At 27.9% G+C, this 18,448-nt stretch overlaps 1 protein-coding gene across 2 annotated transcripts in view; it reads left to right on the top strand.

Moving 5' to 3' along the window:
* Positions 1-18,448, top strand: part of LOC100204560 (protein ECT2) — a 161,803-nt gene that overhangs the window by 25,590 nt on the left and 117,765 nt on the right. For both annotated transcript variants that reach the window (XR_010635847.1, XM_065788154.1), the window contains exon 6: positions 6,213-6,315. Coding sequence is in view for 1 of the 2 variants with exons in the window: in XM_065788154.1 (XP_065644226.1) it covers positions 6,213-6,315 (103 nt within the window). In the remaining variant the exon portion in view is untranslated. The remainder of the gene's footprint in view (positions 1-6,212; positions 6,316-18,448) is intronic.

Below are 18,448 nucleotides of genomic sequence, written 5' to 3'. Positions count from 1 at the left end.
CATAAAGATTTCGCTGGTCTGTACTAAGATTGCTTATAACCTCACAGCTAACAAACAACTCTATTTCCGAATATATGGAAACAAACTCAACCAATAGCTGTTCATGAAGAGTTTGATGAGATGCAGCATCTCCAATAGGCCCCCTATAAGACTTAGGACCATTTGTGTTTCCATCTAATTCACATATAATGTGTTGTGGTGGAAGTTCAACTTGATGAAGCAAACATCCTAAAAGATGCAAACTTCTTTTAAGAATTTTTTCAAGTTTTATAACCAAACCGTTATCTGCACCTGTATTAGAAGTTTTGTCTACAATAACAGCGACTAAGTTCTGAACACTATTATATTCTGTTAAAACATTTGCAGTAGCGTTTTCCATGGTAGCGCTAGTTCCATTAGGTATAACTACATGAGATGTAAGATGATGTTCTTCTTTGATTGAAGCAACAATAATAGGATCTTCATCAGTGTTATAATTGACAGAATGTACTAATGTAGACTTTAATGTCGTCAATTTTTCCATCAATTCCAATAACCTTTAATTCTTTAACATCAGCTAAGTGTTTAGAACTTATGATAGTGCTGATTCTTTTTTTTTTCTCCAAAAATCTTTTTTTCAGTTATTATTTGTGATTTATTAAATGTTTTTACAATGCCATAGTCTATTAATACAGCTGTTGCCAATGCAGCTGTTGCAGCATTGCTTATTTCAAACCGTATAGCAGCTTTTACCAAATTTGTGAAATAAGTATAAATTTTTTCATCCGGCATGGTTATAGAAAAGTCTGGATCAGATTCAAACTTATTATTGTTATCAAATAACTCAGTGATTTCTGCAGCAGGCAACTTAATACATCTTTTTATCTGCTCGTTAGATTCTCTCTCTTGCTTTCTTTTTTCTCTGGCAGCTGTTTTTTATCTACTGTACCAATTTTAAATCTTTCTGTTATTCCAATTTTCGAATTTTGATCTTTTAAATATTCTCTATCCAATGGTGGTACCTAAAACAATTTTAATATATATATATATAATACATAAATATACAAATATATATATATATATATATATATATATATATATATATATATATATATATATATATATATATATATATATATATATATATATATATATATATATATATAGCATCATTATATATATGTATATATATATATATATATATATATATATATATATATATATATATATATATATATATATATATATATATATATAGCATCATTATATATATGTATATATATATATATATATACATATATATAATGATGCTATATATATATATATATATATATATATATATATATATATATATATATATATATATATATATATATATATATATATATATATATATATATATATATATATATAAATAACCCACGCTCAAACTATTCACTTCAAGATACAACCAACTATTTAAATTACGATTTAGAAAAATCAGATGTAGAAAAAGATCTTGGTATATTTGTTTCAAGTAATTCTAAATATTTTAATCAAGTTATTCATGCTAGTAATAAAGCTAACAGAATGCTTAATATGTTTAAAAAAACATTTATATCAAGGGATTTAATGTTATGGACTAAGTTATACAAAACATATGTCAGACCTAACCTGGAATATGCAATCAGTGCTTGGTCACCTTATTTAATGAAAGATATAAAGATTACTGAGAAAATTCAAAGACGATCCACAAAAGTCCCAACTATATGATAGTTACACAGATAGATGTATCTTATTTCAAATTCAAAAACTGGAGGATCGTAGAATAAGAGGTGACTTGATTCAAAAGTTTAAAATTGAAAAAGGTCTTACCATCATTAATTGGCACAATGAACCAATTATACGTCCAGCTCGATGTGGTCAACGAGAACAGTTTGTACGCGAATTTAACAGAAATTGCGATCCATGATATTATTTTTTTAGTAATTGTGTTGCTTAGCATTGGAATGCACTCAATGATGCAACAGTTAACTGTTCCTCGACTAACGAATTTAAACGAATGCTTGACAGTTCAATTGATAGTTGCCTTTAGTCATTATATGACTTTAATAGGATTTGTATCCTATTTGCAACTCATATACTATTACTATTACTATATATATATATATATATATATATATATATATATATATATATATATATATATATATATATATATATATATATATATATATATATATATATAAATAAATTAGTAAAAAGACTTCATTAGGAAGATAAACCTACTGATGGAGAAACAAGTTGCTGAAGAAAAAAATTAGATGATTTCATGATGAATTAATGAGCTATCTGTTTATTCATTAAAAAAATTGCTTATCAAATGCGAAATTTTGTTTTATACTTGTTACAAGCGTATGTTTTTAACGTTATTGTTACAAGAATATATTCATAACAAGCATCATTTATTGCATCGTGAAAAAGTTCTTTAGATGAGCGTTGTCTGGGGGTTTTCACACTAGTTATTTATTTGTTAACAACATTACTTATTTGTTAACAACATTACTTATTTGATAACAACATTACTTATTTGATAACAACATTACTTATTTGATAACAACATTACTTATTTGATAACAACATTACTTATTTGATAACAACATTACTTATTTGATAACAACATTACTTATTTGATAACAACATTACTTATTTGATAACAACATTACTTATTTGATAACAACATTACTTAATTGATAAAATTTTTACAAAGAGCTTTAAAGATTTTACTACTTAGCTTTTTGTACTTATAGTTTAACTTATTTTACTTTTCTAAAATCTCTATGAAAATACGCTTCTTTTAAGACCCAGGTTGACATACTTTTGAATAACTTTTTTTTCAACAATATTAGGGACCTTACCCTAAATATTAAAGATTTGAACCTAAATATCTTTACAACTTGAAGTGATGATAAAAAATGAGTTGCATATTTGAAATCAAAATGAGAAATGCTACACAAAAAACAAATTGTTTGCTCGGTACCAGAAAAAATTTTTTTTTGTTGACCTGTTCTCTTTGCGTTAAAGTTGAAGCTAAAAATGTCAAGTTAAAGTGTTACGTTTCTTAAGCGAAAAAATAATTCATTACAGTAAGAAATAAATTAATTATAAATAATTTATTAATATATAAAAATTTGAGTAAATTTTTTTTTATTGAAATCAAAAGTTGCATAAATATTTTTGTGCTTGCAAGATGACAAATTAAAGTTTTTATTATATATATTTCTTTTGTGTTTTTTTTTTATGTTCCGTTTAATAACTTTGACTTAAAAAAAAAATTGTTGTTAACTTTAAACAATTTTGTTTTCTGTTACTAAATGTTTCAATAAGATAATCAGCCTAATAGAGATTAAGTTTTTGTAGTTTTTAATTTTATTTGATTTTTTTTAATAGTATATAGCGCTTATATCTAACATAATCGTCATTCAAACTTTTGTAACAAACTTTTTTACATTATCGTCATTCAAAAGTTAATGTGGTTTTTTATAAAGTTAGTTAATTCTTTCATCTCACCAATTATAAAATAATTTAAAAGTTTAAAAATGGTACAAAATTGCTTAATGGAAATCACTCTAGGCGTACGTAAGGGGTATGTAAATTGCCGCCAGCTTAACACTTTAAAACAAGACATGAGCTTTCATAAATATTTCCATTAATAAAAATAAAAATATAAAGTTATTTAAATATTTTGACTAAATTGACTTTTAGTCAAATTTTGGTAGACTTCAAAGCTGCAACAACACTAATTAAAATTCTATTTGCCTTGTTAATAAACTGTAATATTTTTAATTTTTTTTTTTTTTTATATTATGAAAATTAATAGCACTTGATATAGACTGAAAACAACTAGGTTTAATACAAAGAATCTAAAATACAGTCAATGCAATGATAAAATTTAAATTTTTTTTATAAAATGTGCCCAAATCACGATTACTGTCACCACGGAAGAAGATGTTTGTGGTATATGCCTCGGCTAGTTTTTAGAATCAGAAGTCAGTTATAAATCCATGCATAGGTGTTAAATCCATCATGGTTTTCTGAAGTATGACTGGGCTAGCTTGATGTAGTTCAGAGATAAATCTTTTACGCTGGTTACTAACAACACAAGACTCTATTGAACGACATAAACAGCACAGACATACACATTACATCTACACACTAGACCAGTTCAAAAAAAATATTTTTTAATAAGTGGCTAGATGTTTAAATGTTGTTAATTGATGAAAAAAAGTAAATCATTAAAGTTTCAAAGAATTATTCCAATATTTAGTAACAGCTCAATTAAGTTTACTTTTCAATGGGGTCCTAAAATTAAAAAAAAAAAGTTCCTTAAAAGTAGGTCAACCTGGTACTCAAAAGAAGCAGAATAATATATAAATTTTAAAAATAATAATTGTTTTACAAAAAATAAATTAAAAAATTTTTATTTTCATTTTCAAATGTACTTTTTTTATTTCTAGTTAAAAAACCATGTTTTTGTGCAATTAAATCTAAAATAATAATTGTAGTATGAAATTATCATTTCTTTTGAAATTTTTATATAATTTCGCTACTTTTAAGACCCAACATGACATACTTTTAAAAAAACTTCTTTTTTCAAAATAATAGGGACCTGTTAAAAAGTAAAGTTAATTGAGCTGTCCCTAAAACACATTATTTAAGTTTGCAATTTTGAACTAATTTTCCTGACCACAAACCACATTAAATCAAAGGGTAGCCCAAATAAAGTTCAAAAATTATTTTTTTTATATACAATTATCATTATTCAGAGAATTTCTTATATCCTTCACTGTTTACATATTTGCGGGTTGACATTTTTAATGGTTTTTGTGCGACGTTTTTTCGCTATCATAAACTATTTAAATATTGTAATGATTTTGGGTCACACAGGTTGCTCATTTTCTTATACCTTTAATTGGTTAGCATAATTCGAATTTGGTATCTATAACAGCGTTAGAGTATATTGAAGACTATTATTGTTTTGTTGATTTAAAAAAAAAAATTTTTATAAGGTATACCGCTTTCTGATTGTCTTGGGTTTATTTGTGCTAGAAGTACCTATTTGGTTTTACATGTCTTAAAAAGAAATTTATAAGTATTTTTGTGTTTTTATTAGAGTTTTAATTTATTGTGTTTTCATGTTTTCTTTCGGTAGAATAGTAAGTGATTTATTTTGTTATTTTTATTTTTATTGTATAGTAGATCTACACTTTTAATATCATATCATCAACAAAATAATGGTTCGTTACAAATTTGGGGATGATTGGTTTTTGGCTATTTGTGTCCTTTTTTACTGCAGTATGGAATAGGCGTAAGTTGCAGGGTAAAGCATAAGTGGCGGGGTAAAGCATAAGTGGCGATGACTAGTAATAATAGACATGACTCTGAGGAGATGTTTATTACTTAACCATTACACAAATTTACACATTAGCATTATGTTTGTTTTCCATTCTTAGGCCTCACATTGTTTTATGCATACTTTTTATTTTGTAGTCAATTTTTTGTTTTATAAATTTTTGTTTGGTGATATATTTGTTGAATATCTTTTTTCATTTAAAGCGTTTATATAAAAAAAATTTTTTCTTTATTATTGTAAGTACTGTTTTGGGCGCATTGTCTTTGCTATATATTTTTAAATCTTCTTCTATTAATCTTTATTTTTTGTCTTGACAACTGTCAAAATATGCTTTGTTCGAAAAATAATTCTCCTTTATTCTAATGTACTTCATTTTTCCCTCAGACATTCACTGCTCGTGTGTGACTATTCAGCAAATTTATGTGCCAATGTTTTTTAATTATTGTTATAAACATTAATATTTTTAATTTTTTTTTTTTATATTATGAAAAAAAATGGCATTTGCTACAGACTGAAAACAACTAGGTTTAATACAAAGAATCTGCAATACAATACAAAGTCAACACAGTAATAAAATTAAAACTTTTTTTATAAAAAGCGCAGTAATAAAATTAAAACGCGTTTTGCTCAGAGCAAAAAATGTTTTTCAAAAACGGACTTTTGCAGCGACAATATAATGTATGATAAAAAGGAACTTAGTTTAAGGATTATATATTATTGATATATATTTTATACAACCATTGTGTTTTGATGTAATTAATTATCTAACTTAGTTTAATTAACCAAATATATTGTGTTTTTACTTAATATGGATATAAGTAACAACAAAAAATTTATTTAGATAAAAAAATATCTAATGAAGCCATTCCATGGTTTAATCATAAGTTTTTATGGTTTCACTGAAGAGGAAACTAAACACATGCATGAAATCACTACAAGTAATGGTAAGTTTTTGGAAATTTTTAATCTTTTAGTTAAACATCAAAAAATAAATTTTATAATATGATCGTTTCGTTTATTTTTTTATTTTTCTTATGAATTTTCTTGCCATTGTAGGCCAGGGGTTAACATAAGATTTTTTTTCATTGCATGACATCACAAATGGTGGAAGTAGTTTTTAACGGTTTTAAAATTATTGTTTGACAAAAAGACGAATAAGCAGCAACAAACAATATAAAAAAAGATCAAATAATATAAATAGATAAAATGACTGAGGAGAAAAAAGAACAGAAAAAATAAAAACTACCATAAACTAAATACAAAGTTAAAAGTTTAAAAATGTTCAAAAATAGAATATAATAATAAAAAAGAACAACAAATTTTACTACTGATTTTACTTTACTGATGAAAAATGAAAGAAAAAGAAAAATTTTTTTTTAACTTCAATTTTTTAATTATAGTGTACGAAATACACTGTTCATACTCTAATGTATTTTGGTGCTGAGTTTAAATTGTCCTTTTTTGTACGTTGTTTATTTTATAATGTAATTTTGTGCGTTTGCATTGTTTTTTTGTTGTTGTTGTTGTTGCCGTTTTTTGCTGCCAACTTTATATAGTTAGCTATCGTGTTTATAGAAACAAGTGCCTTATTATTTTTATTATTATTATTGTTTTTATTGTATTATTATTATTGTAGTTTTTATGTTTATTAAATGGCCTACTATAGTGGCAGGCCTAGTACGTACAGCTTAAAAAAAAACTGTAGGCGAGTTTTTTTTTATGGAAGCATTTGTTTTTGGTGGTTTTTAGCAAAAAATGAGTTCATTCGATTTTTAATTTATCATAAACAAAGATTTTGTAACAAATAAATAAATAAAATCTCCAAAATAAAAAAAATCATATATTAAATACAATCCAGTCAAATTTTATTAAATAAAAGCTCTAAATTTAAAAAAAAAAAAATAAAACTTTTTCAAAACCAAACTACAATTAGTTTATATATATATATATATATATATATATATATATATATATATATATATATATATATATATATATATATATATATATATATATATATATATATATATATATATATATGTATATATATATATATATATGTATATATATTTATATATATATGTATATATATATGTATATATAAATATATATATATGTATGTATACATATATATATATATATATATATATATATATATATACACATATATATATATACATATATATATATACATATATCTATATACATATATATATATATATATATATATATATATATATATATTTTATATATATATATTATTTATGCATATGTATATATATATTATATATATATTGTATATATATATATATTATATATATATATATATATATATATATATATATATATGTATATATATATATATGTATATATATATAATATATATATATATATATATATATATATATATATATATATAATATACATATATATATATTAGGGTGGGTCAAATTTTTTTTTTTTTATGAAACATGAAAATAAAGTTGCATTTTGTTGTCTCTATTAATGATATGTAAAAGAAATGTAATAAAAATTTGATTTAGTTTTGCCAACTTTAACTTGAATTTTACTATATTAGGTCAAAATGATGCTATTTTACAACAGTTGTATAATTGCAGGATAAAAGCATTAAGATTTAGGTTTTTTGATGATTCATGTTAATAATATTTTATTAATAGTATACAGAACTTTGCAAAAGTTTAGAGCACCCTACGAAATATAAGACAAAAAGCTGTTAGTGTTGTTTGTTGACTTCCGATAACATGATCCTGTACTTCATTATAAAATATATACTTGTATATATTACATTTAAATTACGTTGTTTGTTTTTTTGTTTTAGTTTAATTAGTTAAAATTGAAAATAAAAATGGCTACTGTTAAAACAAGAAGTGAAACTGAACATGGTATACTTGGACAACCTAGACCATTCCAAACAAATCAACTGCCAACTTCTGCTGATGTTTTCAAAGCATATGACTATTTATTAAAAAATAACAATTGTGCAAGTGTTACTGAAAGAGCAATAGTCATAGCTAATGAAATTAAAGCACTGTACAACAAAGCAAGTATTCCTACCATTGCAGTCAGCAGCTTAGTTATTCACATAAAGAGACTAATTACCAAAGTACATGAGCTTGGTAAATACTCTGATCGCAAGAAGTCCTTCGCAACATTTAAATCAAGTTTACAGATGTTAGACTAACTATTCGATATTTGTCTGTGTAAGTGTTTTAATAAAGGTGTTCGAAAAAGGTCAGCTTGTTCATGTCCACTGCCAAAAAAAATTCCAACACTTAAATGGGAGTTCTGGATAGATCAAAAAACGGTACGGAAGATGGTAATAGGAAAAGTAGATAAAGAAGAAACAATTAAGCTGCAGAAGAGAGAAAAAAGAGGAAGTAAAACATGCAATTTACCGGTTACAGATAAGAAAATGAAGTTTGATAAAGAAATTGATCCAAATGAAACATATTGCAGTGATAATGAACAGTCAAAGCCAGATGAAGAATTTTTGCCAATTGAGATGTCAGATGGTAAAGTGATGTCAAGTTATGAAGTGATGTCAAGTGATAATGAGATGTCAAGTGATGAAGAGATGAAGGTTTACAACACTAAACAATATCCTGAGTTGTGTAAGGCCATGGATAGGTGTAAAATCAGTAACAGGGATGCTTGCCTAATAGCAAATGCTGTACTAAAAGATTTAGATCTTATAACACCAGAGAATGCTATTGATCCAGCAAAACTTCGTCGTCAGAGAAATATGTGGAGGAAAAAAGAAGTTAAGAAGCATGCTGCTGAAGTCCAAAAAATACTTTGCATTGGATTTAATGGAAAGCAGGATATCACTTCCGTTAAAACAAGTGGTGTCCAACGAAATTTCAAAGAAGAACATTATGTGATAGTGTCATTTCCGCAAAACAAATATGTCAATCATGTCACGCCACAAAGTAGTAAAGCTGTTGATATTGCACAAGAGATATTATTGAGCATCAACAACATCAAATCATCAGACACTTTAACAGCAGTTGTTTGCGATGGTTCTGTGAATAACACAGGTCAACATAATGGAGTAATCAGAAAATTAGAAGAAGGTCTTGGGAGAACATTGCAATGGTTGGTCTGTTTGTTACATGCAAATGAACTACCTTTTAGAAAATATTTCTCTGTTGTGGATGGTGGACGTTCAACAGGTCCAGCTACTTCAACAGGTAAAATAGACATTGCACTTGATTTTAATCCAAAAGATTTAGATATTGTGAACTTTAAACATATACCTGGTAAAGTTGAGGATGTAAGTGTTGATGTCAAGAAAGATTTAAGCTCTGATCAGATATACCTTCTAAAAGCTTGCTTAGCTGTTCAGTAGGGATACACTGCTTGTGATCAAATATTGTTCCTCCAGACTGCTATGCCAGGAAATCTGAACCATGCAAGGTGGCTAACAAAGGCCAATCGTATTTTACGTTTGTATATGTCTAAGGAAAATCCTTCAAAACCATTGCAAAGAATTACAAGATTCATCGTAAATGTTTATGCGCCATCGTGGTTCAACTTAAAGCGTCATTCTTCCTGCCTTGACGGAGCAAGAAACTTCTTTTATCTTATGAAGCAGTGCTATGAACTAGGAAAAGAAGAGTGGAAAATTCTTGAACCAGTATTGCAAAACAACTGCTATTTTGCTCATCCTGAGAACATTCTTATTGGAGGAGTTACAGATGAAAATGTATCAATTCGTCAGTTTTCGTGTGACAAAATAATTGATGCACGAGCTACATCACAAAGTAGCAAGATACGTGTCTTTGATAAATCAAGCATCAAGCTTGATCCGGAGGCTTCATCATTCATAAAAATGATTGACTGGTCTGTTGCTATTGCAACACCACCACCGCTTTTATCAACTGTTTCTAATGATGATCTTGAACATTTCCAGTTCCACGTTGATGTCTTGAGTGGTATTCCATGCCATTCTCAGGCAGTTGAACGTACTATTAGAGACATCTCAGCAACAGCTATGAAAGTTTTCGAGCACAAATCACGACATGGAATGATTTTGCAGCGTCGTAAATCTCGAGCAGAATTACCGAAAATTGACTCTAAATCTGACTTCTTGAGCCATAACAAATAGCAAATAACTGAAACAAATTGCTGTTATGTGTTGCCTACTACACTCTGACTATTTCTCCTTTAACAACTACTTGCATTTTTAAATTTAATGTAACAAGGTGTCGAGTAATGGAATATAGCATTAAACCACGTGTATTTACATTATACGATTATACAGTAATTTTAATTCCGAAAGTTGCGGATCCAAGCGGATCCAAGACGATCGCTTCAAAATTTTCAATTTGGGTTCCTTTGAAGATCGGGGAGTATAAAGATGGCAATAATTGTTAAAAAATATATTGGCAAGGATTCTGCAAGGTTTTTTTGAGATATTGGTAAATCCATAAAAGTCAGATACCATCAAAAAGCAGTTAGATTAGCTAACACGACAGACTAAAGTGTAAAGATGGTGAAACAAAATGTATGAATAAAATAACTAATGACAAATGTTATCGCCAGGCAAATTTAAGCCACCACAATTAATCTCTCTGACATATTCTCCGAATTGGTCAAAACAAAATGATGTATCTTCGACTGGAGGATCTTCTCTACTGACATAGCCAGCAATATGAACCAAACGCATTTTAATTTCTTTAGATAAATCACTTTTAATAGCTGGAAGAATATGAAAAATATTGAACAAAGTATCATCTTGCATTACATAATTACATTTGTCACACAAACGGCTCGAGGAAGATTCTAAATCATTAACAATGATACCAATATTCAAGCAAAGTTTTTTTTTTTTAATGTCAACTTTTTGCAACATTCGCTGAACATTTATAAAATAGGTAACACCTGATCCTTGTCGAAGTTTTCTAAGTGGTTTTTCAATAGGATCACTAGTAAAATGTCCAAGGCAAACATACTTATGACTTGTGATTAGTAAATGTTTTACTAGTTCAACCATTCCACGACACGTATGAGAAAAAGCACAAGAGGTATCTTTAGTTAAATGTATAATTCTTTGACCTTGTTTATCAGGTGCCATTTTTTTGACCATATCAGCCAAATTTAAAAGAAAGTTCATTCGCTTATCATTGTTTGATTAAAAAACTGCACGATATTTATCTCTAGTACAGATATCCTCATAAAGTCCTTTAACATTAACAATTTTGAAAAATTTGATAAAAATAGATATAAAAAAAACTGTTGTATCATCAACATTTTCCATTGAAGGATGAGTTTTTAAAGCAGCTAAAGTCTCATCACAAAATACTCTTAAACAAGTTGACACATTTTGACGTTCAATTGGTTTAGGAAAAATTGCAGTTTCATTCAGTTTAGACAATTTTATAATCTTTTTCAAATTGAAAAAGCTTTTTAAGATCTGACCATTTTGCAGTTTTGAAATACGTTCATAAGTAAAACAGGGTTCTTGGCATTTTTCTGGGAGCCAATTGTTGCGAATAGATTTTATTAAATGAACAAAGTCATACAGAAGAAAAATGTTATCATTAGTGCACCAATTATTATGTAGATTAAACATTCCAAAAAACTTTTTATTTACTTTGTTATTGTTGCAAATAATAGCAACAACAGAACCACCACAATTTTTTATTGTTTCAATTGATTGCATTGTTTGATCGTATTGAAAACTAGCACCTAAACCTGTTACTGGCAAAACCTTATACAAAAACTGTTTTCCACCAAACAATGAACAAATCATTAAACCCAAAACTGTTTTTGCCAATTCATTTGGGGACTTTACCAAAAACCAGGTTTACAAAAAATGTTACCTCCAGGTTTACCAAAAATGTTACCTCCTTGATATGTTAACTGTGGTTTAACATAAATTTCATCAATTAGTAAAATTACCTGTCTTTGAGAAATAGAACATTTATCAAAATAAAACTCTAAAAAATCATCATCTCCAACATTTCTAACTTTAGACGTCAATTTTGTCATCAGCGATATACTTGGTTGTTCATAATCATCACATAAGCAAGAATAAAGAGTTCTTGACAATGAAAAGTGTTCAAGCGTTCTAGCAACCATATCTGGAGAATATTTTTTTTCCCCAATGAACACTAATGAGTTCATACTCAACATTTGTTCCATAATAATACTTTTCTTGTGATCAATTACTAAAACAATCAATATTATTCATATGATTGTAAGAAAAAGGTTTTATGGTGCACTTAACACCACAGTAGTAGCTATCAAAGGATAAATCATTTTTTATTTTCAAAATAAACTTTGGAACACCCAAGTTGTCCAATGTATCAGCAGATTGAAGATGTAAACAGTTTTCATCAATATTTGATAATATCGAAAATGGAAAAGATATAGTTTTAGACATTATTTTATTACACAAATCTTCAAAGGATGAAGTTTTGTCAGCCTTTAAAAAATCCTCCATTTCATCAGGCACAGTATTTCTTAAAGATGGCAATGATTTAGTTGTTGATCTTGGTGTTGATGTGGAGTCGGAATTTGACTTGGATTTACACAAGGAAATACTGATGGTGGATATTATGGTTTTAACTTTCCATAAACTAAAACTTTTTCATAGTCTTAAGGCCAATGATCTTCATAAATAAATTTATTTGGGCTATCTGGAATATTCTCACAAGGTATAGCACTTATCCATCTTTTTTGTTCATCTACATTTTTTTTTATTTGGAAGGCGAAAAACTTTTACAGACTTTGTAACATCGTAGTTGCCTCTGCATCCAGTGACACAACACTTAAAAACCATATAGCAATCTAATTATTTAGCTCTAAAAATAAAGCAAATTTAATATACATATAAGTGAAATTTATCACATAATAAATTAAAAGATCACGTTCTTTCTCTGGAATGTGCCATTTTATATAAATGTATATTTAAAAAAACATATAAATGCATATTTAAAAAAACAAATGTATATTTAAAAAAACTCGCCTACAGTTTTTTTAAAAGCCATAGGTTTACTCAGTCTGCCACTTTAGCAGGCCATGGTTTATTACTATAAATACTATTTTTATTATTATCATTACTATTTTATAATTATTATTATATATATAAAGATATGGGGTTGTCCATAAATTATGTCACACAGTTTTGGACATTTATTGACACCCCCACCTCGTAATGCATCCGTAACGCTTTAATGACACCCCTCCCTATTATTATGTCACAATTTTGTACCCCCCTCCCTTCTTAAAAATTTTTTGAATATTTTTTTAGGGAGGGGGGGGTACAAAATTTTACAAAATACAAAACAATTTTTAAATATAATAATATTTGTAATTTTCTGGGCTACTTTGAGTTAATTAATTAGTACTTTTCAGTCTGTTTAATGTTTTTTTTCAATCCAATAGTTCCGTGTAAAATTGTATAAATTAATATCCCTATCCTAAACATGATACCAATTTCATAAACCTATTCTTCCGATATATAATACATTCAAAATATTATGTATATAATATATAATACATAATAATACAATATAATATATTATAGATGCAAAAATATTATTTTATAAATATAATTTTCTTATAACTTGTAACATTAGTGTGGTCTAGTGGATTCTGCCTCAGGCTAGTAAGCAGAGGGTTCCAAGTTCGCCTTTCAGTATCAAAATTTTTTTTTTTTCTAGTTAGTAAACAAAAGTTGGTTTTTGTTGCTGCACAATTTTTTGCACTAAATAAAGTTCTTACCATGTAAAGTCTGTTAACAGGCTGTAACTACTCCGTTCAGAGTGTACACATCAACTAAGTAAGATTTAGACATTTTTTTTTTACAATCAACATGTAGATACATCAACTGAGGGTTTTAGCTTGGTCAGATACTCTTTTAATTAAAAGAAAGTCTTCTCTAGATTCAAAACTAAAAAAAAAAAAATGTCATAAAATTGAGAACCCCCCTCCCTCCTCCAAATCATTACAAATCGCTGAAAACAAATATCAAAAAGTTGAGCTTTGTATAACAAATGTCAAACATAAAATATTGGCAATAAAGTTGTTATTGTCAAAATAATTTTTTTGTGGAATTTCTAAAAATATTTCTACATATTTATGTAGAACAAACATTTTTAAAAAAACAAAAACATTTTAAAACACGATAACTTAAAACTAGATAAGTTCAATGAAATATGGCAAAATTTAGTCCAAAAGACAAGTTAGGAAAGATTCAGAATAACAAAAAATTCATAAAATTCATATTCATTTATAATTGACAAATTTAAAGTTTTTTCAATTTGGACTAAAAAATGAGGGGGGAGATATGTTTTCATTTAAAATTACCTTTATAAGGTATTTGTAGTAATGCTGTGATGCTGAAGTTCAGTACCAAAAGTGTTTGAAACCTGCTGAGTCCAAAAATTAGTTTTGTTTCTAAAAAAAAATAAATAATATTTTCTAAATAAAAACTTTTAAAACAGCATCTTAACATCTATAATTTACACCTAATAATGATACTAAAAAAAGTTATAATCTATAACTTAATAAAAAATCTGACGTTATAAAAAACTTTTGAACGTGATTTCAAAATTACAAAGTGTATATACAATACAAGAAATTTGTTTTGACCTTTAGTTGAGGGTTCTAGATTATTTGGATGCAAAATTTTGTGCTACTTTATAAATTAGACACCTAATATACCACCTTTTACCAATTAATCAGATTTAAAAATAACAATATAGAGAATTTTTACTTTCATATATATTATTTACTACAAAATTAAAGGTATAAAATCATTTTTTCGAAGGTGTAAAGTAATTTTTTGAAAAAGACAGTAAACACTTAATGAAAATATATATTTTTTACATTCATGTAAACTATATATGTTTTGCAATTACAATGTTTGTAAGTTATGTATAAATAAAGAATTAAAAAAGTATGCATTGGATGCACCAGACCCAGCAAACTTGAAAATAAATACAAAAATGTCTGTACTCTTAAAAAAATGACATTTTTTAGGTTGTCTTAGTAGCAAAGTGCTGCTTTTGTAGTTGGTACTTTGCTTTGATTTAAAAAAAGTAGACATCTGGAGTCCAGTAGCAGCTATCCACTGGTGGCCATTTAAAAGACCATGCAGATCTATTTGGACAAATAAATCTGACAAGCACATCTTTTTTTTCTAGATTATTATCTTCAATATTACCCACTACTTTTGCTCATAAAACTTTTTTTTGTCATTTTCGATTTAAATTTCAATATTTTGAAAAATATTAAAAAAAAAATAAAATCAGTAACAACCTAAAAGCGATTTATGTCTTTATCACATTTTAAATGATATTAAATGATAGATAGATTATTATTTTTTTCAACATCTTCACTTCCAAAAAGGCTTCAAGCAACCACTATTAGAGTTGCATGTTACTGAAAAAGGAAAGATAGTGTTTATAAAGCAAGAATATAATTAACAAACAAAAAATTGCAAATTATATGAATCCCAAAAAAGAGATGAAAGGAGCCCATTTCCATAGTACTATTGTTCAAGGAAAAAAACTAGACGAATAAGAATTTTGGCGCACTTAAAAACAGTCACAGTAAAAGAAAGAGACTTAATTGAATAACAAGTAACATGAGAATGAATTTTAGTAGATGGCCCAAAAGGGGCTAGCTATTTAGACCAGCGTCCAGAATAGTATTTATAGAAAAGAGATATAGAAGCGATGTTATGACGATATTATAATGGTTGAAGGTTGGCTGCAAGAATTGGCCCAACTATATTAACAATGCATTTTTGCACCTTGTTTTAAAGTGGAAAGGCATCATTCGAAGATCTGCTCCAGGTATGGCAACAGTATTCCATACAGTTTGAGATTTATAGAGATAAATAATAGAATATAGAATAAAAAAGTGGCAAGCACGATAAAGAGATGCAACCTCAGCAGGTTCTAATTTTGCAATTGATTTGATATATGGTTTCCAAGAAAGGTTGGAAGTAAGAGTTAATTGTGGAAGGGTAAATGACTCATCAAGTACATCACTGTCCATAAATATAGGTAGACCTAGATTATTGTGATAAGGCTTAGCTGAGAAAAATTGAGTTTTATCTGAGTTAAAAATCACCAGCCACGGAGAACCCCATGCTGTAGCAGAAGTGAGATTCTTTCAAAGCTCAAGTTTCCTCTCCAAGCAATCAGAGACTGTTGGCTTCTTATCAAGACAGGAATAAATGGCAGTATCATCAGCAAACAATTCTACCTTTGATGTGAAAATTTCTGGGAGATCGTTAATTTAATTTAAAAGAGAATAGGGCCAAGGATAGAACCTTGAGGAATCCCTTTAAGCACAGGATATGTAGAAGAGTAATCCATCAACTTTTATACTAAGATTGGTAAGAATGGTTCATTAATCTTAAAGATGTTACCTGATACACTGTAAAAAAAAAGGTTATGGAGAAGACCAGCATGCAAAATTTATCAAAGGTTTTAGAAATGTCAAGAGTGATAGCCTCTCCACATCTATCTAATGCCAATTAAATAATGCTTAATAAACCTATTGGTTATAACTGTTAACAAATCAGTTGTAGAATGAGGAGACCAAAATCTATATTGATGATCAGAAAGTAAATTATTAAATTTAAGATTTCTAATTTAGTGTTTGTTAATTAAAGACTCAAAAACCTTACTTATGGTAGTAAGAAAACTAATGGAATGGTAGTTATCAAGTCAGATCGCTCTCCAAAATTTTTGAAAATAGGGATAACAGAGACTGCTTTCCAATAGGCTAAAAAAAAAAGGCTCTGATAAGAAATTTTTAAATAGTTTTGAAAGTACAGATGATAGCTCTGGAGAACACTTCTGCAAGACTATAATAGGTATGTTTTCCTGACCACAAGCTGTAAAAGAGTTTAAGCAAGAAATAACTTTAGATACAGAAGCTGAAGTGATACAAACGTCAAGCAATGGATCAACCTGATTTTTAGCTATATCATGTAGAATGCGACTAGTAGAATCAAGTGATGCATTGATGAAAAATTCTTAGCAAACAAATCAGCTTTGTCTTTAGGTGAGGTGACAAAACCTGAAACATACAAGAGAGGTGGAGCAACAGATTTTCCCTTATTATAGATACTGCTAAAGATTCTCCAGGAGTCTCTGAAGCCTAAGTTTTGAGATAAAAACAAGATTTTGTGACCTGAGAATAGCAGGTTTGGGCGATAGACAAGACCTTTTTATAATGGTTTTTTAGCAATAGTAAACCGGCGTCTGTTATCTAAAGAATTATTTTGATGATACGGAATTGTTATGATTATAATTTGTAGAAGCACAATGAGAGGAAAACCATGGAGGAGAGTGAGGCTCAACTCAGAATTGTAAAGAGGGAAAAAGAGGTTCCATGCCAGCCTGAATCCAAGAAGTTACATATGAAGCACATTTGTCAGCAGGACAACAAATTTCTACCCAAGGGCCATCACATAGAAAATCTGTGAAAGAATCCCATTCAACTTATTTCAGCATTCAAAGTAATTGCAAGAGGTACGATAATTTTGGGATTCTGGTGATGGAGAAGAATAAGATAATAGTTTTAGAAAGATCAAACTGTGATCAGAAGTTCTGTGATCAGTGCTCAATTCCTCCACATACTTGGTGAATGTAAAGAAACTGAGCACTGAATAAGATCAGAAACAAGACATAAGTTGAGTAGATACAGTAAATAATTCGGATTGTCTGAGGTTGAAATGAGTCAGAAAGTTGACTAGAGTCAGAAAGTTGATTTGTGTTTGACATTGAGAAAGGCGATAATTTTAGGCCTTCATCCCTGCATGGACAATTTTGATCAGAAATAACATTGAAAAAAGTGTAGTCTTGAGATGAAGGAGAGTGGTATAGAACAAAGAGAAAGGTGATAAAGTGAAGTGGTGTTAAACAAAAGCACATAAAAGAATAGTCTGTAGATTCAAACCTAGTTTCCTGACAAATTGGTAAATTGTTGCAAAAGTAAATCCATGCCAAGCGTGTGATTATTGGAGTCTTTATGAATTAAGAGAAGATAACCATCAACTCTAAGATCACAAGATAAGACAGCTGAACT

Source organism: Hydra vulgaris, chromosome 01 (genome assembly GCF_038396675.1).
Source record: "Hydra vulgaris chromosome 01, alternate assembly HydraT2T_AEP".
NCBI lineage: Eukaryota > Metazoa > Cnidaria > Hydrozoa > Anthoathecata > Hydridae > Hydra > Hydra vulgaris.
Note: the sequence above shows the minus strand (reverse complement) of the source record. Positions and strands in the feature narration are given on the sequence as shown.